Below are 26,132 nucleotides of genomic sequence, written 5' to 3' on the forward strand. Positions count from 1 at the left end.
TACATGTGTTCCCCATCTCGATCCCCGCTCCTGCCTCCCTCTCCATCCCATCCCTCTGGGTCTTCCCAATGCATCAGCCCTGAGCACTTGTCTCATGCATCCAACCTGGGCTGGTGATCTGCTTCACCCTTGATAGTATACTTGTTTAAATGCTGTTCTCTCAGAACATCCCACCCTCGCCTTCTCCCACAGAGTCTAAAATTCTGTCTGTACTAGTTTCTTTTATATAGATGTAAAGTCCTAATAAAAATTTAATCAGATTAAAGTCCAAACCCAGTCCAACAACATATTAAAAGAACGTGTCCAGTGTTTTCACTGTAAGCATCTTTGCCACAGAAATCTTTGCCAGAAGCATTTTCTGCTGCAAACATTTTTGCCCTGTAACTAAAGGGCTGTGAGGCAATTTTGTGAGAAAGATCAAATAACTAGTTGAAAGTTTGGGGTTTGACAGCTTGGTTTCCGCTGGTTGAAGCGTGTTAGCATTCTTTAATTACTTTGGCCACTGATGCTAAGAATTGACTCATTCGAAAAGAACTTGATGCTGGGAAAGATTGAAGGGGGGAGGAGAAGGGGACGACAGAGGATGAGATGGTTGGATGGCGTCACCGATTCAATGGACATATGTTTGAGTAAACTCCAGGAGATGGACAGGAAGGCCTGTCATGCTGCAGTCCGTGGGGTCACAAAGAGTTGGACGTGACTGAGCAACTGAACTGAATTGAACTGAAGGCCCACTTGTCTTTGTACTCCAGGATGTCTGGCTCTAGGTGATTGATCACACCATCATGGTTATCTGGGTCATTAAGGTCTTTTTTGTAATGTTCTTCTGTGTATTCTTGCCACTTCTTCTTAATATCTTCTGCTGCTGTTAGGCCATTTATCTCCTTTACTGGGCCCATCATTGCATGATATGTTCCCTTGGTATCTCTAATTTTCTCGAAGAGATCTCTAGTCTTCCCATTCTATTGTTTTCCTCTATTTCTTTGCATTGATCACTGAGGAAGGCTTTCTTATCTCTCCTTGCTATTCTTTGGAACTCTGCATTCAGATGGATGTATCTTTCCTTTTCTCCTTTGCCTTTTGCTTCTCTTCTTTCCTCAGCTATTTGTAAGGCCTCCTCAGACACCCATTTTGCCTTTTTGCATTTCTTCTTCTTGGGGTTGGTTTTGATCACCACCTCCTGTACAATGTTATGAACCTCCATCCATAGTTCTTCAGGCATTCTATCTATCATATCCAATCCCTTGAATCTACTTGTCACTTCCACTGTAAAATCTTAACAGATTTGATTTAGATCATACGTGAATGACCTAGTGGTTTTCCCTACTTTGTTCAACTTAAGTCTGAATTTTGCAATAAGGAGTTCATGATCTGAGCCACAGTCAGCTCCTGGTCTTGTTTTTGCTGACTGTATAGAGCTTGTCATCTTCAGCTACAAAGAATATAATCAGTCTGATTTCATCATTGACCATCTGGTGACATCCATGTGTAGAGCCATCTCTTATGTTGTTGGAAGAGGATACTTGCTGGGACCACTGTGTTCTCTTGACAAAATTCTGTTAGCCTTTGCCCTGCTTCATTTTGTAATCTAAGGTCAAACTTCCCTGTTACTCCAAGTATCTCTTGACTTCCTACTTTGCGTTCCTGTCCCCATGATAAAAAGAATATCTTTTTTTTTTTTTTGGTGTTAGTTCCAGAAGGTCTTGTAGGTCTTCATAGAACCATTCAACTTCAGCTACTTTGGCATTAGTGGCTGGGGCATAGACTTGGATTTCTGTGATATTGAATGGTTTGCCTTGGAAACAAACAGACATAATTCTGTTATTTTTGAGATTGAACTGAAGTACTGCATTTTGGATTCTTTTGTTGACTATGAGGACTACTCCATTTCTTCTAAGGGATTCTTGCCCACAGGAGTAGATTTAATGGTCATTTAAATTAAATTTGCCCATTTGGTCCATTTTAGTTCACTGATTCCTAAAATGTTGATGATCACTCTTGCCATCTCCTGTTTGACCACTTCCAATGTACCTTGATTCATGGGCCGAACATTCCAGGTTCCTATGCGATATTCTTTACAGCATCAGACTTTACTTCCATCACAAGTCACAGCCATACTGGGCATTGTTTTCACTTTGGCTCAACCTCTTCAGTCTTTCTGGAGCTATTTCTCTTCTCTTCTCCAATAACATATTGGGCACCAGCTGATCTGGGGAGTTCATCTTTCAGTATCATATCTTTTTGCCTTTTCATACTGTTCATGGGGTTCTCACAGCAAGAATACTGAAGTGATTTGCCATTCCCTTCTCCAGTGGATCATGTTTTTTCAGAACTCTGCACCATGACCCACCTGTCTTGGGTGGCCCTACATGGCATGGCTCATAGTTTCATTGAGTTAAACAAGTCTGTGATCCAAGTGATTAGTTTGGTTAGTTTGAAAGGGTACCTTTCATCCTGTCCCTTTAGTCATAGTTGGTCTCTGGGCCAAGATTCCCTGCTGGTCAACTGGGGCCTTCTGAGTTAGAAAGGGCTCCTGTCCTTAGTAGGACTGAAAAGCACATTTTTCATTTATCAATACAAATGCCGGTGGATCACCTACTAACTGCTGGGCATTGTGATTGTACAGTGGGCACAATACAGTACTACTGTCTGAGCCCATTCAGGATAAAAACTCTCAACAAAAATGGCATAGAGGAAACATATCTCAGCAAAATACAGGTTGTTTATGACAGATCCACACTGGGCTTCCCTTGTGGCTGAGACATTAAACATCTGCCTGCAGTGCAGGAGACCCAGGTTCAATCCCTGGGTCAGGAAGATCCTCTGGAGAAGGGAATGGTTACCACTCCAGTATTCTTGCCTGGAGAATCCCATGGACAAAGGAGCCCAGTGGGCTACAGTTCATGGGGTTCCAAAGAGTTGGACGTGACTGAATGACTAACACTTTCACTTTCCATGACAGACCCACCACTTACATCACATTCATCAGTGAAAAGCTGAAAGCTTTTCCCCTAAGATTAGGAACAAAGCAGAAATGCTGCCACTCACCATTTCTATTAAACATAGTGTTGGAAGTCCTAGTCACAGCAATCAGACAAGAAAAAGAAATAAAAGGCATCCATTTGGAATGAAAGAAAAAAACAGTCACTATTTCCAGATGACACAATATTATATATAGAAAACTTGAATATCTCTACCAAAAAAATGATAGAATAAATAAAGTCAATAGTTTCAAGATACAAGGTTAATATATGGAAATCTATTGTTTTAATTTGTATATACACTAGTAGTGAACTCTCAGAAAAAGAAAAAAATACCACTTACAATCCAATCAAAGTTTATAGAATAACTATGAATAAATTTACCCATGAAGGTATTATACTCTAAAATCTGTAAAGCACTGATTGAAGGAATTTGAAGACAATACCAATAAATGGAAAGATATTGCACGTTCAGAGATTGAGAAAACTATTATTACTAAAATGAGCAAACTACTCAAAGCAACCTACAGTTAAGGCAATCTGTATAAAAACACCCATGACATTTTTCAGAACTAGAACGAAAAGTCCCACAAATAATTCATCTGGAACAACAAAAGATCCCATATAGCCAAAGCAATGTTGAGGAAGAAGAGTAAAGATGGGGATGTCATGCTTCCTGAGGCTTCCCTGGTGGCTCAAATGGTAAAGATCTGCCTACAGTGCAAGAGTCAGGGGTTCTATCCTTAGGTCAAGAAGCTCCCCTGGAGAATGGAATGGCTATCCCTCCAGTATTCTTGACTGGAAAATTCCAGGGACAGAGAAGCCTGGCGGGCTACCATCCATGGGGTTGCAAAGAGGCAGACATAACTGAGCGGCTAGCACTTTCACTTCTTTTCATCATCCTCCCTCAATTCAGACTACACTATAAAGCTACTGTAATCAAAATGGCATGAAACTGGCACAAAAACAGACACATAGATCAATGGAACAGAACGGAGGGCCGAGAAATGAACCCACATATATAAGGTCAATTTATATCACAAAGGAAGCAAGATACATATAATAGAGGAAAGACAGTCTCTTTGATAAGTCATTTTGGCAATACAGGACAGCTACACATAAAGGAATAAAATTAGAACATTTTCTCACATCATACACAAAGATAAATTTATAAACAACCAGAAACAATTAAATTCTTAGAAGAAAACACAAGCAGTACACTCTTTGGTCAGGTCTTAGCAATAGTTTTTTGGCTATTTCTCCTCAGGCAAGGGAAACAAGCAAAAAAAAGCAAATGGGACCTAATCAAACTTCAAAGCTTTTGCACAGCAAAGGAAATCATTAACAAAAGAGAAAATTGCTAAATAGGAAAAAGTATTTGCAAATGATACGTCTCATAAGTGGCTAATATTTAAAATATATAAAGAACTCATACAACTCAATATAAAAAAGAAAATAACCCAACTGAAAAATAGTCAGAGCATAGGGAATTATATTCAGTACCCTGTGATAAACCATAATGGAAAAGGGTATGAAAAAGGATGTGTATGAATAACTGAATCACTTTTCTGTACAGCAGAAATTAACACAGCATGTAAGTCACCTATATTTAAATAAAAGCAACTTTTTAAATGGGTAGAGCATCTGAATAGACATTCTTCCAAAGAAAACATGAAGATGGCCAACAGGTACATGAAAAGATGTTCAGTTCAGTTCAGCCACTAAGTCGTGTCCGAGTCTTTGTGACCCCATGAACCGAAGCATGCCAGGCCTCCCTGTCCATCACCAACTCCCAGAGTCCACCCAAACCCATGTCTATCAAGTCGGTGATGCCATCCAACTATCTCATCCTCTGTCATCCCCATCTCCTCCTGCCCTCAATCTTTCCCAGCATCAGGGTCTTTTCCAAGGAGTCAGCTCTTCTCATCAGGTGGCCAAAGTATTGGAGTTTCAGCTTCAACATCAGTCGCTCCAAATAATACCCAGGACTGAATCTCCTTTAGGATGGACTGGTTGGATCTCCTTGCAGTCCAAGGGACTCTCAAGAGTCTTCTCCAACACCAGAGGTCAAAAGCATCAATTCATCAGCACTCAGCTTTCTTTATAGTCCAACTCCTTCATCCATACATGACCACTGGAAAAACCATAACCTTGACTAGATGGACATTTGTTGGCAAAGTAATGTTTCTGCTTTTTAATATGCTGTCTAGGTTGGTCATAACTTTCCTCCCCAGGAGCAAGTGTCTTTTAATTTCATGGCTGCAATCACCATCTGCAGTGATTTTGGAGCCCAGAAAAATAAAGTCTGACACTATGTCCACTGTTTCCCAATCTATTTGCCATGAAGTGATGGGACCGGATGCCATGATCTTAGTTTTCTGAATGTTGAGCTTTAAGCCAACTTTTTCACTCTCCTCTTTCACTTTCATCAAGAGGCTCTTTAGTTCTTCCCCACTTTCTGCCATAAGGGTGGTGTTATCTGCATATCTGAGTTTATTGATATTTCTCCCGGCAATCTTGGTTCCAGCTTGTGCTTCCTCCAGCCCAGCGTTTCTCATGATGTACCCTGCATATAAGTTAAATAGGCAGAGTGACAATATACAGCCTTGACGTATTCCTTTTCCTATTTGGAACCAGTCTGTTGTTCCATGTCCAGTTGTAACTGTTGCTTCCTGACCTGCATACAGGCTTCTCAGGAGGCAGGTCAGGTGGCCTAGTATTCCCATCTCTTTCAGAATTTTCCACAGTTTACTGTGATCCACACAGTCAAAGGCTTTGGCATAGTCAATAAAACAGAAATAGATGTTTTTCTGGAACTCTCTTGCTTTTTTGATGATCCAGTGATTGTTGGCAATTTGATCTCTGGTTCCTCTGCCTTTTCTAAAACCAGCTAAAACATTTGGAAGTTCACAGTTCATGTATTACTGAAGCCTGGCTTGGAGAATTTAGAGCATTATTTTACCAGTGTGTGAGATGAGTGCAATTGTGCGGTAGTTTGAGCATTCTTTGGCATTGCCTTTCTTTGGGATTGGAATGAAAACTGACCTTTTCCAGTCCTGTGGCCACTGCTGAGTTTTCCAAATTTGCTGGCATATTGAGTGCAGCACTTTCACAGCGTCATCTTTCAGGATTTGAAATAGCTCAACTTGAATTCCATCACCTCCACTAGTGATGCTTCCTAAGGCCCACTTGACTTCACATTCCAGGATGTCTGGCTCTGGTGAGTGATCACACCACCATGATTATCTGGGTCATGAAGATCTTTTTTTGTACAGCTCTTCTGTGTATTCTTGCCACCTCTTCTTAATATCTTCTGCATCTGTTAGGTCCCTACCAATTCTGTCCTTTATTGAGCCCATCTTTGCATGAAATGTTCCCTTGGTATCTCTAATTTTCTTGGCGAGATCTCTAGTCTTTCCCATTCTATTGTTTTCCTCTATTTCTTTGCATTGATCGCTGAGGAAGGCTTTCTTATTTCTCCTTGCTATTCTTTAGAAAGATGTTCAACATCACCCATTATGAGGTATTAGGTTGGCAAAAAAAATAATTGCAACTTCAAACTGAATTTTAAATCATTATAACTAGTCTCAAACACTTCTTTACTAACCAAAATAGGAACCATTACTATCAACACATTTTTGCCAACAAGAAATAAGTTTATTTATTTCTGTAAAGTAAAAATCCATGTTCTAGATTTGACCAACTCTCAGAAAGTATTTTCTACCTCCTGCTGGTTGTGGAAGTGCTTTCTCTGCAAAAAGTTGTCGAGATGCTTGAAGAAGTGGTAATCAGTTAGCAAGAGGTCAGGTGAAAATATTGGATGAGGCAACACTTTGCAGCCCTATTCATTCAACATTGGAAGAGGTGGTTGTGCGATGTGTGATCGGGCATTGTCATGCAGAAGAACTGGGCACATTCTGTTGACCAGTGCTGGCTGCAGGCATCACAGTTTTTGGTGCAGCTCATCTATTTGCTGAACATACTTCTCAGACATAATGGTTTCACTTGGATTCAGAAAGCTATAGTGGATCAGATAGGCTGCAGACTACCAAACAGTGAGTATGACCCCTTTTTTGGTGCAAGTTTGGCTTTGGGAAGTGCTTTTGAGCTTCTTCTCGGTCCCACCACTGAGCTGGTGATTGCCACTGTCATATAAAACCCACGTTTTGTCACATGTCACAATCCTATCTAGAAATGGTTCATTGTTGTTGCGTAGAGTAAGAGAAGATGACACTTCAAAATGATGATCTTTTTGATTTGAGATCAGCTCATGAGGCACCCACTCATCGAGCTTTTTCACCTTTTCACTTCGCTCCAAAGGCCAAACGACCATAGAATGGTCAATGCTGAGTTCACAGCGACTTCTCGTGTTGTTGTAAGAGGATCAGCTTTGATGATGTTCTCACTTGGTATTTGTCAACTTCCAATGGCCATCCACTGCGCCCCTCATCTTTAAGGCTCTCATCTCCTTTGCAAGGCTTCTTGAACCACTACTGCACTGTATGTTCATTGGCAGTCCTGGGCCAATTGCGTGGTTGATGTTGCAGGTTGTCTTTGCTGCTTTACAATCCATTTTGAACTGGAATAAGAAAATCGATCAATGTGCTTTTTGTGTAACATCATTTTCCTAGTCTCAAATAAAAATAAAACAATAGCAAGTAACAACTCATTAGCAAAAAAACATAAAGCAAGGAATGTGCATTAAAATGACGTATGACATAACCATATTAAAGAATGCATTCCAATATCAAACAGCAAAATGCAAAACCCGCAATTACTTTTGCACCAACCTAATAAATGCACATCAAAATCACAATATTACCTCACACATCTTAGAAGAACTGCTGTCAAAAAGACAACAAATGACAAGTGTTAACAGGATGCGTTGAAAAGAAAAAGCCAGTATACTGTTGTTAGGAATATAAATTAGTCCAGCCTCTAGAGAAAACAGTACCAAAGTTCCTCAAGTACTTAAAAATAGAATTACCATAAAGTAAAGTAAAGTCGCTCAGTCATGTCCAACTCTTTGCAACCCCACGGACTGTAGCTGACCAGACTCAGCTGTCTATGGGATTTTCCAGGCAAGAGTACTGGAGTGGGTTGCCATTTCCTTCTCCAGTGTATCTTCCCGACCCAGGGATCAAACCCGCGTCTCCATCATTGCAGACAGACGCTTTACCGTCTGAGTCAGAATTACCATACGATTCAACAATTCCACACCTGGGTATATATCCAAAGTAAACAAAAGCGCTAATTCAATAAGTCATTAATATATGCACCCCAATGTTCAAAGAAGCATTATTTACAAAAGCCAAGCTATGGAATCAAGGTCAGCAATCCATTAACAGATGAATGGATAGAGAGGGGGTGGCATATATATACACACAATAATATATACTCAGCCATAAGAAAATGAAATTTCTCCATTTTGAAATAACATGAATGGACCTGGAAAGTATTAAGTTTAGTGAAATCACACAGAGAAGTCTAACTACTATACATTTTCACTTATATGTGGAATCTAAAATATAAAAGAGTTAAACAAATGTAACAAAATAGAAACAGACTCATAGATACAGAGAACAAATTAGTGGTTACCAGAGGGGAGTGGGTGGTGACAGAGGCAAGATAGTCGAAGAGGATTAAGAGCTACAAACCAGTAGGTATAAAATAAATAAGATACATGGATTTAATGTACAGCACTGGGCATGTAGTCAACACTATATAATAACTTTGTATGGAGTATAAACTATAAAAATATGGAATACTATACTGTACACCAGAAACAAATACTGTGAGTTACTATACTTTAATTTTTTTAAAGTGACTAAATGGAAAAGAATTTATATCAATTTCTTACATCAATTATTGACTATTTAAGGCAAAATAGTATTTAAGGCATATAGTGGTGAAATGTATGACAAAGATAACTCAAAATGTGAGAAGGAAGACAAGTGAAAATATACCATTACGAGGTTCACATTTGAGTGAAAAAAAAAGTGGAAGTATTAGTTGCTCAGTCCTGTCTGATTCTTTGCAGCCCCATAGACTGTAGCTGCCAGGCTCCTCTGTCCATGGGATTTCCCAGGCAAGAATACTGGAGTGGGTAGCCATTCCCTTCCCCAGGGGATCTTCCCAACCCAGGGGTCAAACCCAGGTCTCCAGCATTACAGGCAGATTCTTTACCATCTGAGCCACAGGGGAAGCTGAAGGCATATGCTTCACTGTAACAGCTAAAATAATCATAGATATATAACAGAAAGCCAATAAAGAAGCCAAAATGGTATATAACACTATAGAGCAGAAAAGCAGGGCAGAAGAACAGAGAGTAAATCACACTGTGTTCCAGAAAGAACGTTCATAGTTTTTAGCTCTAATAGGCTAACCTTCTCCCTTATTATACGTTTTTCATTTGGACAAAATTTCCCTAGTGATTCTTTCATGTTTATTTTCCACATAAATTTTAGAAATTGTCTAGAACTTGTGGAACACTAAGAGAAAAAATTCAATAGGTTTCTTAAAAAAATCACATTTATATGTTATTTTTATAATCATATTCATATATTAACTTGGGAGAATCAGTACATTTTTGGTGTAGATCCATTGTATTCAAGAACTAAGAATATCTTGCTGCTTCTGAAGACTCTTCTTGTGCTTTTCAGAAGCAGTTTAACATTTTGCGTGAATAGGTTTTTCACAATTCTGCTTAAGTTTTTCCTCAGCCTCATACCTATATTTGAGGTATGCCCACCTCACCCTATTTGTCCTGCTCTGATAAATCCCACCTGATTGCCCAGACCCCCGAGAAGACCCATACTGTAACAGATTTTCTTTTCAATTATATCTCAAAACAGATCATTATAATATATATGAAAGTTACAGATTTCCTTTTAAATTGGAAACAATCTCAAGCTCATAGACAAGTTGCAATTGCAATGCAAAAATTTTCTTCTCCAGAACCGTTTGCTAGTATAAGTTACTGAAACAGCACTCCATTGCTTCTCAAATACTATAGAATGTAATTCCTACAAACAAGGACATATGTAGCCACCATCCAACCTTCAGACCCAGGAAATTAACACTGATGCCACAATTATCATCTAATCCTCAGTGAAAAACCTAGCTCAGTAGCCTTAATAAGTTGACTTATCTGATTAGCATTTGCAGAGATATATATAAGCGATCTCTCACCCATCATCCCCAAGTGCATCCCCTGATCCCCACACCCCAGGATCTGGTGACGCACATTAGGTAGCCCCTTCCTATCAATGCCCACCTCACCCTATTTGTCCTGCTCTGATATACCCTACCTGATTGCCCAGACCCCCGAGAAGGCCTATAAATCCCCCTTGATCAGAAACTACCCATCCCTTGTGTGAACACCCTCCTTACCTCACGTGGACATTGAATCTCTGCCTCACATGTATTCTGTTACCTGATCCAGGATGTCCAACGCAGGGTGTAGGGTGAGACGTGTGTCCACACAGGAGAGAGGCCAGGTGTGGACACATTCTCACCCCATGTGGGCTTGGCTTGGACACCATCCATGCCCTGGTTTACTGTGCTCCCTTGCCAGAATCCATATTAGCAGTGGGCTTTGTTTCTTAATCAAAGGTTTCATTGCTTTAGAAGAGACTTGAGCTCAAGGTGTTTAGGCCCCATGATGTTTTCAATTATATGACTCTCTCCACCTTTTCCATTATTGGGACATGACCGGGATAATTTGGTTAGCAAATTGTATGGGGACATCAGAAGGCCACTCTCTGGGTAGTGGTGGGGGAATTCTGCTTTGCCTCCCTGGCATCCATTCTCACTTCACGTGGAACTCCCATCCCACAGGCTCTTCTTCCTTGACTGCAAGACCCCTGCTGGGAGATGAAATCTAGGGCCCTTCCTTTTTAATCTGCTGGGAGCTCTTGATTGCCTCAAACAGAGGGATATGGTAGAATAGGATATCAAAATTTAGGTAATTAAAAGAGCCCAACTTGTGCCTGGCTTATTTCTAGGCAGATGCTTATTTGGGAGAAAGACAACAACATGTCGTGTGTGAGGGAGAATGACAATCCCAGAAACAGAGGTGACTTGAGGTGCCTCATGGAGAGCAACCAACATGCCCAGTGAGCAGCCAGCACCATCCACTGGGCATGTGTGAGTGAGACATCAAGTAATTCAGCATCCAGGCTTCAAACCTCCCTGATACCAAGAGGAGTAGAGGAGTGCTATCCACACTGTATCCTGAGCAACATGCAGGTTCATGGGGAAAACAATGTTGCTGTTTAAAAAAAAAAAAACTCAATCTTTAATAACTGTTTAATAACTCTTCAGCATCACTCTTACACACCGTCCTGTATATCTCACATCATGGTTCTCACCATCCTTGTTTGACCCTGACGGTTTCGTCTCCTCCACCAGAAGTGAGAGAGCTTATCTCCAAATTTCTCATACAAAGAGGCCTCAATACACAATCACCCTGGTGATGAAAGAGAACCACAGAAATGAAGACTTCTATGTCATGAATCTCTCATCATGGGACCCAGAATGCTGGGGCTCAAAGATCTGGTATTTGTTGATACAACATCTCACTACTTCTACTTGTAGTAATTTTCTTGCTTCCTGCTGAGTGATGGAACTAAGCCAAGAGCTGACGGGAGCTTCTGTAGTTACCACAGAGTACACACTCCACTCAGACCCCAGGACCTAAGCAGACAGAGGTGTGAGCTTTCAGAGAAATCTCAAATGAGAAAAGCCACAACACAGGGAGGAGACACTGGTTAAAAGACCAGAGGGAAGTATCAGCCACTCAGATCTGGGCAGCTTTCCTGCAGAGATGGTCCTGCTCCTGCTCCTGGCGGCCCTTCTTCTGTCCCCCACTGGGGAGGCAGGTAAGTAATGGTCCCACCCTCAGAGGCCCAGTCCCTCTCCACATGGACAGACCTGCTCAGATGCTACACTCATGCACACCCTCGTTCTGGCCCATCTTCAGCAACTTTTCTAACTCAGGTCAAAGACGAGCAAATATGGACCCATCTCCCCTCCCCAGCCTTGGCTCCATGAGCACAGTGGGTAGGCTGGTGTCTTTCTTTCAGGGAAAATCATCGGGGGCCATGAGGCCAAGCCTCACTCCCGTCCCTACATGGCATATCTTCAAATACACACTGCAGAGAACATTCTGTTCTGTGGGGGTTTCCTCGTGCGTGAGGACTTCGTGCTGACTGCAGCTCACTGCCTGGGAAGGTGAGGAGCCGTGCCCGAGTCCCCATCCCTCTGTTGAGCCCTCCCAGGGAACCCTCTTCTCAGGGGCTGCAGACCTAGGCCAGCAGGTAAGGTAAGAAGCTCTTTGGAGGACAGGTGAGTTTTGGCAAGAGAGGGACAGGTCAATGCCACTGACGCATGGAGAGAGGGTCTGATCCAACATAATAGGGAAGGAAGCCAAAGTTGCACCCTGGAGCCCAGAGTGCACGTGTGAAAAATTCACATTTTCCTAGACACAGACAAACTTGTGAGGACTGAACACCCTCCGTGGACCCAGGAACTACTACCCTGCCCAGGCTGAAGGAAGCAGACAGCACAGAGATGCTCCAGGGCCCATCACCCAGAATTCTCCCCTCCCTAAGTCCCGCCCTGTCCCAAGCATTCCTTCAGGTTCCTGGCCTGTGTCTCCTGTGACTCCCTTTCCCTCTCTGCTCTCTGTGCAGCTCAATCAGCATCACCCTGGGGGCACATAACATCAAAAAGCAGGAGAGGACCCAGCAGATCATCGCAGTGAAAAGAGCCATCCCGCATCCACGCTATAATAACAAGACTGTGACCAACGACATCATGTTACTGCAGGTGGGACACTGACCTCAGGACACTTCCTTTCTGGGTTCTGCATCCCCCATGACCTCATTCCTGACCCTCCTCCTGTATGACCCCTTCTGTGGTCCCAGGGCTATGAAGAAGGCAAGCCCACGACCATCCTGCAGTCTCTGTGGGCCATCAGTAGGTAAGAATGCCTTTCCTCTGCTTTCAGCTGACGAGGAAGGCGAAAGTGACCACCGCTGTGAGCCCCATCAGTCTGCCCAGGGACTGGGATACAGTGAATCCAGGGATGCTATGCAGTGTGGCTGGCTGGGGGCGTCTTGACGTGGATATGTACTGCCCAAATAAACTACAGGAGGTACAGCTTGAAGTCCAAAGGGCCAAGAAATGCACCTCTCGCTACAAATATTACAGAACCACCACCCAGATATGTGCAGGGGACCCAGGAGAGAGGAAGGGTTCCTTTCAGGTGAGATCCCCAGTACTATCCATGCAGAGCCTCAGTCTTTGGGTTCGGGGCCATGGGAACGAGCTCTGTCCTGTGTCCCCAGCCTGTCCTCCGGTCCTGTCTCTGTCTGCTGTCCCTGGGGGATGGACATTGCCTCAAAGTCACACATGGGCAGGGGCTTCCTGTGGCAGGAGGGGGATTGTCAGGGCCAGACTGAAACCTCAGGACCAACAAGAGCCTTATATCAGCCAGGGCCCCTAACAGAGACCACCCACCCCAGGGTGGCAGGGAGAACAGACCTGAAGAAGGTGAGCTCAGTCCTTGCCCTCTCTGCCCACAGGGTGACTCCGGGGGCCCACTTGTGTGTAACGGTGTGGCCCAGGGCATTGTGTCCTATGGAACAAAGGATGGGACACCTCCACAGGTCTTCACCAGAATCTCAAGCTTTCTGCCTTGGATCCAAAAAACAATGAAACAGTACGAACTTCAGGGACAAGACTGAGGTTTCTCCAAGGACTGATCTGTCCATCTTCCCTGGGATGGAGGCACTGGACAAAGTGGTTTGAAGCTAGGCTGCCTGAAACTTAATAAACTTCCATCTCTGGAGCAGAAATCATGGATTCCTCCTTTACTTACCTAAACACATTCATTCAGCACCTGCTATGTCTGACCTGTTTATAGTTCTGATCTGTTGCTGGCTTCTGCCTCCAAGACACCACCCTATTCCAACTCTGGAATTAAAACTCCTGCTGCACTGACAGCCAGCTCCCTCCGGTCACATGTCCCCAGGGCCAGCTCCCCTCTAGGCTTCCCGTGAGCTCCATCAGAGAAGGAGACCCCTGTCAGGAACACACGACCCTCTTCTTGACAACCCTCATGTCTCATCCATACGCCTTCTTCCTCGTCCACACCTACTCCCCTCCCCCCATCCCAGTGCCCTGGGGGAAAACAAGAGGATCCAGATTTGGAAGGAGCCACATGAGGTTGAGGGTTGAGGCAGGGGGGCACTTGTCCACCCTAACAGAAATGGGGGATTTACAAAGGTGTAGCTCATCCCATGCAGTGTTCCCTCCCTGTGTTCCCCCAGAGAGGCAGAGCTCAGAAGCCTGAGAGTTTCAGAGGCCCTCAGTATTCCTAGGCCCAGCTTGAGTGCCTGTCACAGCCCTGCCTTGGAGTCCTGGGCCCGGGGTTCTGTGCAGCCTCTGGTGTCCTGAGGGCACATCCTCCTTCAGCCCCAAGTGACCTTCAGGGAGCTCTTCCACCTTGGGCTGAGCCAGCGGCTCCCCACCTTCATCATTCCCACCTGTGTTTGTGTGTAAATATATTTATCTCCAAAGAAACTCACTATAAAGAAAATTATTGGTTTCAAGGTATCCAAAAGTTTCAGAGTATCTATAGCCTATAGTTACTGGGTACATTTCTTCCTGTATTTTTTTTTTTTTTTTACCAGTTTCTGAAGTTTTGATACAAGGTTCAGAAAAGCAACCTCAGTTTTAAGACATGCAGCTTAGAGAGGGCTTAAGAGAAGTGGTTTGCTGAACATTTGAATGGAGAGTGGGCTTCAACTATTGCACAATGGGTTCTGGGTAGAAAGTAACACGTATTCATCAAAAGATATTCCTCATAAATGGAACATATTCAACATGGTATGTGCAAGTGTGCTAAGTTACTTCAGTTGTTTCCAATTCTTTGTGACCCTAAGGACTGTCGCCCTCCAGGCTCCTCTGCCTATTCATCACAGAAAGACAACTAAATACAGAACATACGGGTAAGAAAAGTAAACGAAGCGCAGTTCCACCACCCCCAGGTCATCAGCATTAATGCTTAAGCATATTTCCTTCCACTGTTTTTCTATTTATTCATAAGATGCTCTTGCTTCAACTCACATGGGACTGGGTTGTTTAGAGCTCCTCATGCCATCCTTTCCATTCCTCTTTCTTCTGTCCTCATACTGGTGAGAGTGTTGGGGTCATCTGCTTGTTTAGGATGGCCTGGCCCAGAGACATCTGAGAGGTGGCTCTCTGGACTTGGGACAGAGAATATTAGTGGGGAGTAAGTATTAGATGACTGGCATTTGTTTTCCCTTCACCAGTCACCAGCATTTCTGGAGAGGAAGCCCCTCCTGAAAATCAAAAACACACTGATTCGGGTGGGACAGCCCCCAAGTGTGCTTGAGGGGTGCTGGATACCTCAGCACAATCGAATCATGTCCCTCATTGCCGAAGGACCCAGTGATGGTTTTATTCTGGTTCAGTGAATATCAAGTTCAGGACTTTCGTTCAGAATTTTGGGATAAGAAAGGCTCTCTTTGTTACAGAAAACTTATATTTAAACAGGAGATTCTAAATCCTCCAAAAATGTGAGGCTAGAACCCTGACAAAATAGGAAATGGGGTTGATGTTTGGGGCACTTGGATGAGTCCAGGTCTCTCTGCTCCTAAAGCAAGTCCAGTCTCTGCCTCACACTTGGCCCCAAGTAGAGCCCCACACCATAGTCCTCAACAACGTGCTCTCTACTCACAGACTCTAGCTCTCCTCCGGCCCCCGAGCTTCTCAAGTACAGGAGCCATGTCTCTGTTATCCCTGCAGCTCACTTATTGGGTAATTCTTCATGCTTTCCCTAGAATCAAAGAAGACCCAAGAGTGGAGAAATGAAGACACTCTTGCTTCAGTCACTGAAGGCCTCTGGGGACCCAGCTCCTCCCCTGGCTGCACCCTAGCCTCCACTTTCCTGTTCTTCCTCTTGCTTTGTGACTCTGCAGTGGGAGAGCAAGTGTGGTGACTGCTGTTCTCACCTCTCCCACAGCAGAGAACATGGGCACACGTGGCGTGCTCACACCCAGCTGGGGTGATGCACAGCTCGGGGAGGTCTGTGGGGTCACTGAGCCTCCCCTCCTTCCTTCCTCTGTGCTTTGTGTCTGGAAGGGAGAAACCCCAGCAGCTCTGACTGGGCAGACCTTCTGGAAGAAGCAGCTACTCCTGCTTCTGATGGCCTTTCTTCTGCCTCCTGGGCTGGACAGTTGAGTGACCATCCCCATTCCTGACAGGGTCGCCCATCTCACTAAACCTCCCTCAGTCCTGGCCCTTCTGCTCAGCTCCAATGTCTGAACCAGCTCCCATCCCAACCAAGACTACACGTTCGATGCTGCATAGACACTCAGCAAGGATGGATGGTAGGAAGCAAGCTTTCACTAAAAGCTTTGTAGCGCTCAGCCTCTCTCTCACCACCGGTAAAGTGGGTTGTGCATTTGGTGGAGGATGTGAAGCTACAAAACACAAGTAAGAAAATTCCTCACTCCAGCCAGGAAAGGACAACTCAGACCAACCATCCATAGTACGGGAGTTGTCAGCGGACCCAACTTAAAAACCAGAGAAACTTGTCCGTTTCCCCCACCCTTCACTCCTTCCCAGAAGAGGAGCCCAGGGTGTGATTGGTCAGAAATGGCTAGATGACAGCACCCAAAGCTCTCTGGGTGTCGTTACTCTTCCCTAGGCCCCAGGCAGTTTTTTTTTTCTGCACCAGTGTCCTTGGCAGGGTCCTCCCCAATCCCTGTGGTCTTAAATCCCACCAGTACTATCCCCACCAAACCTCAGCCAAAAGCTAATTGGAAGCCATTGACGTGTGCAGTCAACAGATGTTTAGTGCGATCCTGGGATGCATTATGCCCTAGGACATGAGGATTTTAGAAAACCCAACTCCATAATCTCATAGGTGGATTATTAGAAAATGACACCAATCAGGATGTTAGCAGAGGCTCAGAGGGTCCAGGAGACACCATGAGAATGAGGGCTCATCGGGGATCCCATCCATGATCTTCTGAGCTTCACCCTCTGGAAGGCAGTCTTAGGCCTCTCCATATGTGTGTGTGAATCAGGGCACGGAGAACAATACTGAGGTTTGGGGTTCAGAAAAGCTTATCCCACTGCAGTGAGACCCTGGGGGACTCTCCCCTAGTGTCTGTTGGGCACCGTTCACCCACCTTGACTGCCACCTTCCCGAACCTCCCTTCTAACCATAGCCTCTCCCATCTCCCCATCTTTCAGCCTTTTCTTTCAGAGGAGATCACTGGGGGCCACGAGGCCAAGCCCCACTCCTGCCCCTACATGGCTTTCATTCAGTTTCTGGGTGAGAAGAGTTGGAAGAGGTGTGGCGGTGTCCTCACACAAAAGGACTTTGTTCTGACAGCTGCTCACTGCAGAGGGAGGTGAGGGGCAGTAGCCAGCCTACCCTTCCTGACACCTGGACAGGGACCTGTCCTCTCCCCAGGAGCTGAGCCCAGGGGTACCCCTCCTCCGCCCCAGGATCCTGGAAATCAGGACCACAAGAGCTCATCAAACAAGCCATCTTAGGAGCAGGACTAGGGTGATGAAAAGCCTAGAAACAGGACAGGTAAGTTTTGAGGTCTGTGGGTCGGAGGTGAGAACAAGAGACAGGGTTGAGAAGGGCTGACCCACAATGGCCAAATAAAGCATCACAGAAGGACGAGAGTGTGCATGAGAGCCAAACCCAAGCTCAGAGCCACTTCACAATATTGCTGAGAAAGCTCCCGGGAGCCCTGCCCTCATGTCACCGAGAAGCACAGGGCCCAGAGTCACTCAGCCCCAGGACTGACTGTCACCTCAACTCCCCCTCAGCTGCTGCCCTGCCCTGGTGTCAGCTGCCTATCACAGCTCCTGGGCTGTATCTCCGGTGACCGCATGATCCCCACACCCCTGCTCTGCCCTCCTTGCAGCTCAGTCAACGTTACCCTGGGGGCCCACAACATCAAACAGCAGGAGAGGACCCAGCAGGTCATCCAGGTGAGGAGAGCCATCCGCCACCCAGACTATAATCCTAAGAACTTCTCCAACGACATCATGTTACTGCAGGCAAGGAAAACGCCCCACTGGCCCTGCCCTCCTGAGATCAGATCATTGCCCTCCCAGGAGCTCCTGCCCCTTTCCTCCTTCCCATCGTGGCCGCCTGACCAGTCTCAGGGGGAGAGGTGAGAGATGGGGTCCATGCAGCCTCATCATGGCATCCAGGCCAGAGGACCACCGGCTGAGCCAGAGTCTTGTCTCTTCCCACCAGCTGGAGAGAAAGGCCAAGCAGACGTCAGCTGTGAAGCCCCTTAGTCTGCCCAGGGCCAAGGCCCGGGTGAGGCCAGGACAGTGTGCAGTCTGGCCGGCTGGGTCAGGTGGCCCTGGGCGCTCCAGCCACCTCCCTGCAGGAGGCAGAGCTGATGGTGCAGGAGGACCGGGTGTGCGAAACCCTCTGACCCAGGCACTGCAGCCGGGCCAGCCAGATTTGTGTCGGGGACCCAAGGAAGGCGAAGACCGGCTTCAAGGTCAGTTTTCCCGCATCTAAGCACACAGACCCGGGAGGTATGCGTAGGGCAGAGGCCGTATCTTCATCCTCAGCTGAGAGCTTTGGCAGCCTGGTCCTTGAATCCAGTGTTTTGCTTTTTTTTCCGAGTGGGTCAGGAAGCATCAGTCATCCCACAGCTGTCTTATCACCAGAGTTTCCAGGAGAAAATTGACAGATAGCCAGACTTGAGTCCAGCTGCTAAGAACAGTCAGAGTCAGGCTGCAGCCCCAGGACCGGGAGGTGACCAGGCCTCCCTGGGCCTGGGTCTTCCCCACGGCCCCTGACTGAGACCACCCAGCCGGGCGGCAGGGAAGACAAAACCCCAAGGAGGCTTGCTCAGCCCTTATCTCTCTGCCCACAGGGTGACTCCGGTGGACCCCGCGTGTGTAAAAAAGTGGTCCATGGTACTTTCTCCTATGGAAAGATGAATGGGATACCTCCAGGAGTCTTCACCCAGGTCTCACACTTCCTGCCTTGAATAAAGAGAACAATGACGCACCTCTAACAGCAGCTTGAGACTGACCTTTGTCTGCACTGACCATTGTCTTGGGGAAGCAGCAAGAATCCCATAGGGATTGGCAGTGGGATCACAGGGCCACAATAAATGGGATCTCTAAAGCGATGGTGACTGAATTCCCATTTATTCATGGAACCACCTCAATACATAACCACGCTGCTCCAAGACACCCTCTGCTGTCAGTTCTGGGTTTTACTTCCTCCTTCCTCCCTCGCCCTCTGCTGCTAAGTCACTAAGTCGTGTCCCCCTCTTTGCGACCCCATAACTGTGGCTGCCAGGCTCCTCTGTCCATGGGATTTTCCAGGCACAAACACTGGAGTGGGTTGCCATTTCCATCTCCAGGGTATCTTCCCGACCCAGGGAACGAATCTGCGTCTCTTGTGTCTCCTGATTGGCAGGCGAATTCTCTCCCACTAAGCCACCTTGGTCCTCACTCCTCCCTAAATCCAATGCTGTCTGTATAGAATCTCATTGATTCCTCAATGAGAAATCATTGAGAAAATGATTTGGTGCTTAGCCAAAGCAAGAAAATCTCTCTGGTGCTTAGCCTTCCACCAGGGATGAATCTAAAGGGCAATTCATTAAAAAGGACAGACTCTCCCCCAAAATGGCCCTCTCTGGGTGTTAGGAGTTTCTTACCTTGTCTAAGCCAAACACTGTCACCAACCCCTCAACAATTTAGCAAAGCACAGGTCAGAGGAAGGAGAATAACTCCAGGGACCCAGCAGGTCGGGGGCCATCCACGGGCACTCGGGTTCCTGTTTCCAGGGCGTCTCTCTCTCCTGTGAGGGCAGGCTGCTCCCACACCGGGACTGCCTACAGCTCAGGAGGCTGAGATGTTCCCATGACGGCCCTCAGCCTCACCCAGGCCCCATCTCCACACCCTGCCCCAGGCCCAACACGAGACGCAGTCAACCTTGCTCCCTGCCTGCCATCCCACACCAGCCCCTGTTCTCTGCCCGAGCGCCCCAGACACCGGCTCCTTTCCCTTCCAGCTCACCTGGCTTTGAGCCACCCTTCCTCTCATCTCCCTAACAGAATTCTCCTCCTCACGTGTCCCTGCCATCCCTAACCTCCCAACCAGTACCTTCTGCTTATCAGAGGAGCCAGGACCCACCTCCCACCTGGGAAGGGCCACCTCAGGCCCTGGGTCCAGCCCAACATCCCCCAGGGGCTCAGCCAACACCAAGGCCTGTTGAGGTACTGCGGCCTCAGCCCTCTCAGCCTGGCTGGCTTTGGGCCTCTGCCTTCCCCTGCTGGCAACCGGGTTATGGCAGCCTTGTGAGCCCCAGGGATCCAGGGCCACTGGGCTGGAAATACCATTGCCATCCATCAGTAGAGCAAATATTGATCTTCCTCTTTGTGTCAGAGCATAGCAAGCTCTGCCTCTGCTATCAGGAAATGTTTAGTGGTGAGAAATTTCCTTGAAATTTCCATGGTGCCTCTCCTTCCACAAGGAAGTTCAGTTTGGCACAGATAGACCTGTATTTGGAATCTGGAAGAAATCTTGTCTTGAAAATAATTACTTTCTCTGTATTTTAGATGGATTGTACATTAGAGTTTCACATGCATAATCTTGTTTGATTCCAGAAGGGCAATGTGAAGTTGGAAGAGGCTTGGAGACCCACAGGTCCTGGGGTTTCCAGTCTGTGCTCCATGGAGTTATGTCTGGAGGGGAGAGAGGGAAGAAACCCCTGAAACAGCCTCTTTTGTTATCTCACATGTGGAAGCATGAGCCTCAGTTTGCAAATCTACGGGATGCCACATTTAAATGGGAAGACAGTTCATTGTGGCCCAGTTGTCTTGAATCCTTTAAACAGCACCACCAGTGATTTGAGGATGATAGAACACATCAAAGTCATGGTAACTGGGCAAACACTGAATTGAGTGAGATCAACATTGAGAAGAAAAGAAACTTCACAACAACAAAAAGAAACACAACAAAGAGAAGGAACTTCACTAAAAATAACAAATCACATCACATGAATATGAGAAGTAAAATCCAGCATATTGAAAACTAAGGTGAAAAACAAATAAACACTTATTTTTCACACAAGACCATCCCTACATCTACCTGCCAAACCTTCCCTGAGGCTCCCAGTACCAGCAAGGGCACAGGTGAGCAAAGAGCTGAACGTATGCACAAAGGTGAACCAGAAAAGGGTAAGGAGTGCATGAGCCAGGGGACAAGTTCGGGGTCCCGCAGTAAATGATGACACTCTTCGGAGATGTCTTCACACAAAAGGAATGTAGAGAGCCCAGAAAGCCAGTCATGAAGAGCTCCACAGAAGCCCAGAGAGTAAGGCAGAGTGGCCAGGGATATCCACCACCCCAGGCAAGGATATGTGCCCTTGAGAGACAGTGCCAGACGAGTTAGTCTTCCCCCTTACATCTGATGGAATCATTTCACATAATATGAGATATATTAGGAAGAAACACTCTTACCTTATGATGCTGTAGCGTCATGATCATGGGACTGCTTGAGGCTATATATTTCCTAAAAATGATTTCCAAATATTTTTACATTATTTCTTTCTTTGGTCTAGTGATTTTTATTTCTAGGACTTTAACTTATGTAAGATCTAAAATGTGTGTAGGGGGTGTTACTCACATAAATGTTCATCACACCATTGTTTAATAATAGACCTCAATTTAGAATCAGTATTAGTGTCCAAAATGGAGAGATGGTAAAATATAGCATGCTTGCATTATATATTATGCAGTCGTTATTATCTACATTATCTACTACTCTGCAAAACCAGGCTAAGGAAACAAAAGAACAAAAGCTAGGCAGAGAAAACAAAAGAAAGTAAACTAGGCTAAAATATTAATAGGAAAATCATTTTAAAAACTGAATAAACATTTGGGGAAAAGTGAAAGCTCACTAATTAATTAATGCAAATTGAAATATTAATAATCTTTACTTATATGATTGGAAAGGATTGACACAACGATACTAGTGAGATTTAGAATAGACACTGAGAAAATGTAGCTTAACACCTTGTACGCAAATATCCTTTAAAAAAAGAAAAAGAAAAGAAGAATCTAATGTAGCCATCAACTGTACCAGGAAAAGTGCAGAAGGTAATGCCCAAAAAAGTTACACAGGTCAAATCTTAAGAAATACTAATTAACCCTGAATTAAACGGGGATTTGCTCTTTAAAATTTTCATCACTTTGAACACAGAGGAAATTTTAAAGTCATGATACAGAATTACAATTGCCACATGAAAGAGTGGTCACTAGATTTAAGTCAAAAGCAGATTAAGAGCTGTACATACTAAAGTCAATTTTTGCTTATACATACATTTTCATTTTAGGCTTTTTTCCTTCCTACACAACCATTTATCTAATTTTTCCACAACATTTCTGTATGATTTAGATAACTTAAGTGTCTTTTTAAAAGTATGAAAGAGATTCTAAAATGATCTTCAATTTGGATCTAATTTTTCCACAACATTTGTGTATGATTTAGGTAACTTAAGTGTCTTTTTAAAAGTATGAAAGAGATTCTAAAATGATCTTCAATTTAGATCTAATTTTTCCACAACATTTGTGTATGATTTAGATAACTTAAGTGTCCTTTTAAAAGTATGAAAGAGATTCTAAAATGATCCTCTTTAATCAAATGAGGAAAATGTCTGTTGAATGAACTATAGGATTCAAAACTGAACATACTGTAACCACACTTCTAAAAAATAAACATGTGAAAAACCTGGATGGAAATAGATCTGTTAACAGTAGTCATTAAATGGTGCAATTAAGGCTGACATTTTTTTTTTCAGCCTTTAATTTATTCAATATTTTAAAATGTATCATTCATAAAATAATTGTATTTTTAAAAACTCCATGTTAGAAAGGCAGGGTTAAGTAAGCTGGCAGATGTGTTAGTTAAGATCACTGACCCCTTGAACAGGTCACTTTTAGCACATCATGGCTGGCACAATAGAATCCTCCCTTTAGCTCAGTGACCGTCCCGAATGAACATTCCCGGTGAGCAGTGCCCAAGTTCACTCTCAAGTGTCCTGGTTTGGGCAATAAATTACATGGTCAGCCCAAAGTTAAGGGATCCAGACTCGGTCCCCTAAAGATGCTTTCAAGTTCCCCATGTTCATCTGTGCCAAACCCTGGAAAGAGAAGAAACTAGATGGTCAAGCGTGGGAGTTGCTCCAGCTCTGGATGGGGCTCACGGCATTTCATTCACCCCTCGTTTGCTGTGACAGTGACCGAGGCACACCTGCACTCAAGGAGATGAACGGTACAGTTCACCTACATCCCCAGAACACAGGGACACACGGGCTGGTTTTGCTAAACTGCCAGATCATCTCTACCACAGCACTTACTACGGTATGCTGTTTAGAAGGATCATGGCCCTCCATTTTTTTCTGCTTATTTTTATAGAAAAATCAGATTTAATTAGATAAATTTTCATTTGTTTGTTTTTGCTTTTTGATTTTTATGTCTTTTTATTGAAGTGCAGTTGATTTACATTATTTGGTGTAGGTGCATAGCATAAGGATTCAGTATTTTGCAGATTATACTCCATTTAAAGTTATACAAGATAATGTAATCAGACTGGATGTATGAGACAAGTGCTCAGGCCTGGTGCACTGGGAAGACCCAGAGGAATCGGGTGGAGAGGGAGGTGGGAGGGGGCATCGGGTTGGGGAATACATGTAACTCCATGGCTGATTCATGTCAATGTATGACAAAAACCACTACAATATTGTAAAGTAATTAGCCTCCAACTAATAAAAATAAATGGAAAAAAAATAAAGTTATACAAGATAATGGCTGTAACTTCCTGTGCTGTACAATATATCCTTGTTGCATATCTATTTTGTATACAGTGGTTTGTGGCTCTTAGTCACATACCCCTACCCACCTCTCCCCTTCCCTCTCTCCTTTGCTAACCACTAGTTTGATTTTCATATCTATGAGTCTGTTTCAACTTTGCATATACATGCACTTGGAATATTTTTTAGATTCCTCATATAAGTGATATATAGAATTTTTCTTCTAAATTATTTCGCTAATCTTCATATTCTCTAGATTCATCCACATTGCTGCAAATGGTGGAATTTCATTCTTTTTATGGCCAAGTAATATTCCATTGTATAGGTATACCACATTTTCTTTATCCATTCATTTCTTAATCAGCACTTGGGTTTCTTCCAAATATTGGCTATTGTAAGTTGTGCAGGGGTACATGTCCCTTTTCGATTACTGTTTTGTTTTTTCTGGATATGTACCCAAGATTAGAATTGTTGGGTCATATGGAAGTTCTGTTTTTATCTTGGTGAGGAACTTTCATACTGCTTTCCATAGCGGCTGTACCAGCTTACATCCCCACTTACAGTGGAGGAGGGTTCGCTTCTCTCCATGTCCTCTCCAGTGTTTGTTATTTGTGTACTTTTCTATGAGAGTCATTTCTGCAGGTATAAGGTGACATGTTACTGCTGTTTTGATTTGCATTTCTGTCATAATTAGTGATGTTGAGTATCTTTTCATGTGACAATTATTCATTTGTATGTCTTCTTTGGGGAAAAAAATGTCTAGTCAGGTCTTCTGCCCATTTCTTGATTTGGTTAGTGGTTTTTTCGCTATGAGTTGTTTGTATATTTTGGATACTAATCCCATGTCAATTATATCATTGGCAAATATTTTTTTCCATTTCATAGGTTGCCTTTTCTTTTGTTTAGTTTGTTTTGTTTCCTATGCAGAAGTTTTTATGTTTAATTAGGTCTCATTTGTTTATTTTAGCTTATATTTCTTTTGCTTTAAAAGATAAATCCAAAAAAATATTGTTACAATAGGCAGTGTTCTCCCTATGTTCTCTTCTACGAGTTTTATGGTTTCAGTTCTTCCATTTGGGTCTGTAAACCATTTTGAGTTTATTTCTATATATGATATGAGGAAGTATCTCATCTTGCCTTATTTTTTTACACGTAGTTGTCCAATTTTCCCAGCAACACTTGTTGAAAAGCTTGTCTTTCTCCATTGCAGAGTCTTGCCTATCTTGTCATAGATTAATGGACCATAGGTGTGTGGGCTCATCTCCTAGATTAGATGGACCATAGGTGTGTGGGCTGTATGTCCTTCATTGATCTGTATGTCTGTTTTTATGCCAGTAACATGCTTCCCAGATGGTGCAGTGGTAAAGAACCCACCTGCCAATTCAGGAGATGCAGGAGACCTGTGTTTGATCCCTGGGTCGGGAAGATTCCCTGGAGGAGGAAATGGCAACCCACATCAGTATTCTTGCCTGGGAAATCCCATGGACAGAGAAGCCTGGCAGTCTACATCCATAGAGTCACGAAGAATCAGACTCGACTGAGTGACTAAGCTCACACCACCATGCTATTTGGATTACTGTAGTTTTGTAGAGCAGTCTGAAGTCGGGGAGGATGGTAACTCCCAACTTTGCTATTTGTTCCTCAAGATTACCCTGGCAATTTGGGCTCTTTCGTGGTTCCATGTAAATTTTTGAGGTTATTTTTTCTGGTTCTTTGGAAAATGTCATGAGTATTTTGATAAGGATTGCATTAAATCTGTAGATTGCTTTGGGTAGTAATGTCATTTTAACAATATTAGTTCTTCTGCTCTAAGAGCACCAGATATTTTTCCATTTCTTTTTATCATCTCCAATTTCCTTCATCAATATTTTATAGTTTTCTTTACTTCCTTGGATAAGTTTATTCCTTAATTTTATTCTTTTTGATGCAATAGAATTGCATCTATTCTAAATAGATTAAAATTGCTTCCTATTTTAAATAGGATTGTTTTATTTTCTCTTTATGATAGTTAATCACTGGTGTGTAGACAAGCAGGAGATTTCTGTGTATTAATCTTGTATCCTGCAACTATGCCAAATTCACTTATTAATTCTAATAGTTTAGGGATGGAGACTTTAGGGTTTCTATATAAAGTATCTTCTCATCTGCAGTTTTACTTCTTTACTTCCAATTTAGAAGCTTTTTTTCCCCCTGTCTTATGCTGTGGTTGATACTTCCAATACTATGTTAAATAGAAATGGGCA

The 26,132-nt window shown here is 44.0% G+C and overlaps 2 protein-coding genes across 2 annotated transcripts; both read left to right on the forward strand.

The window, feature by feature from the left end:
- The first annotated feature begins 11,714 nt into the window (after positions 1-11,714).
- Positions 11,715-13,839, forward strand: LOC122419671 (mast cell protease 1A-like). The gene is made up of 5 exons (XM_043434432.1): positions 11,715-11,863; positions 12,068-12,215; positions 12,677-12,812; positions 12,994-13,251; positions 13,571-13,839. The coding sequence occupies exons 1-5, from the start codon at positions 11,809-11,811 to the stop codon at positions 13,730-13,732; spliced, it is 759 nt and encodes a 252-aa protein (XP_043290367.1). The 5' UTR covers positions 11,715-11,808; the 3' UTR covers positions 13,733-13,839.
- Positions 13,840-17,321: 3,482 nt separating this feature from the next.
- On the forward strand, positions 17,322-19,054 carry LOC122419673 (granzyme H-like). The gene is made up of 4 exons (XM_043434433.1): positions 17,322-17,434; positions 17,963-18,098; positions 18,301-18,366; positions 18,938-19,054. Exons 1-4 carry the CDS (start codon positions 17,334-17,336, stop codon positions 19,052-19,054), a joined length of 420 nt encoding a protein of 139 aa, XP_043290368.1. The 5' UTR covers positions 17,322-17,333.
- Positions 19,055-26,132: the final 7,078 nt, after the last annotated feature.

This window comes from Cervus canadensis, chromosome 17 (genome assembly GCF_019320065.1).
Source record: "Cervus canadensis isolate Bull #8, Minnesota chromosome 17, ASM1932006v1, whole genome shotgun sequence".
In the NCBI taxonomy this organism is placed as follows: Eukaryota; Metazoa; Chordata; class Mammalia; order Artiodactyla; family Cervidae; genus Cervus; species Cervus canadensis.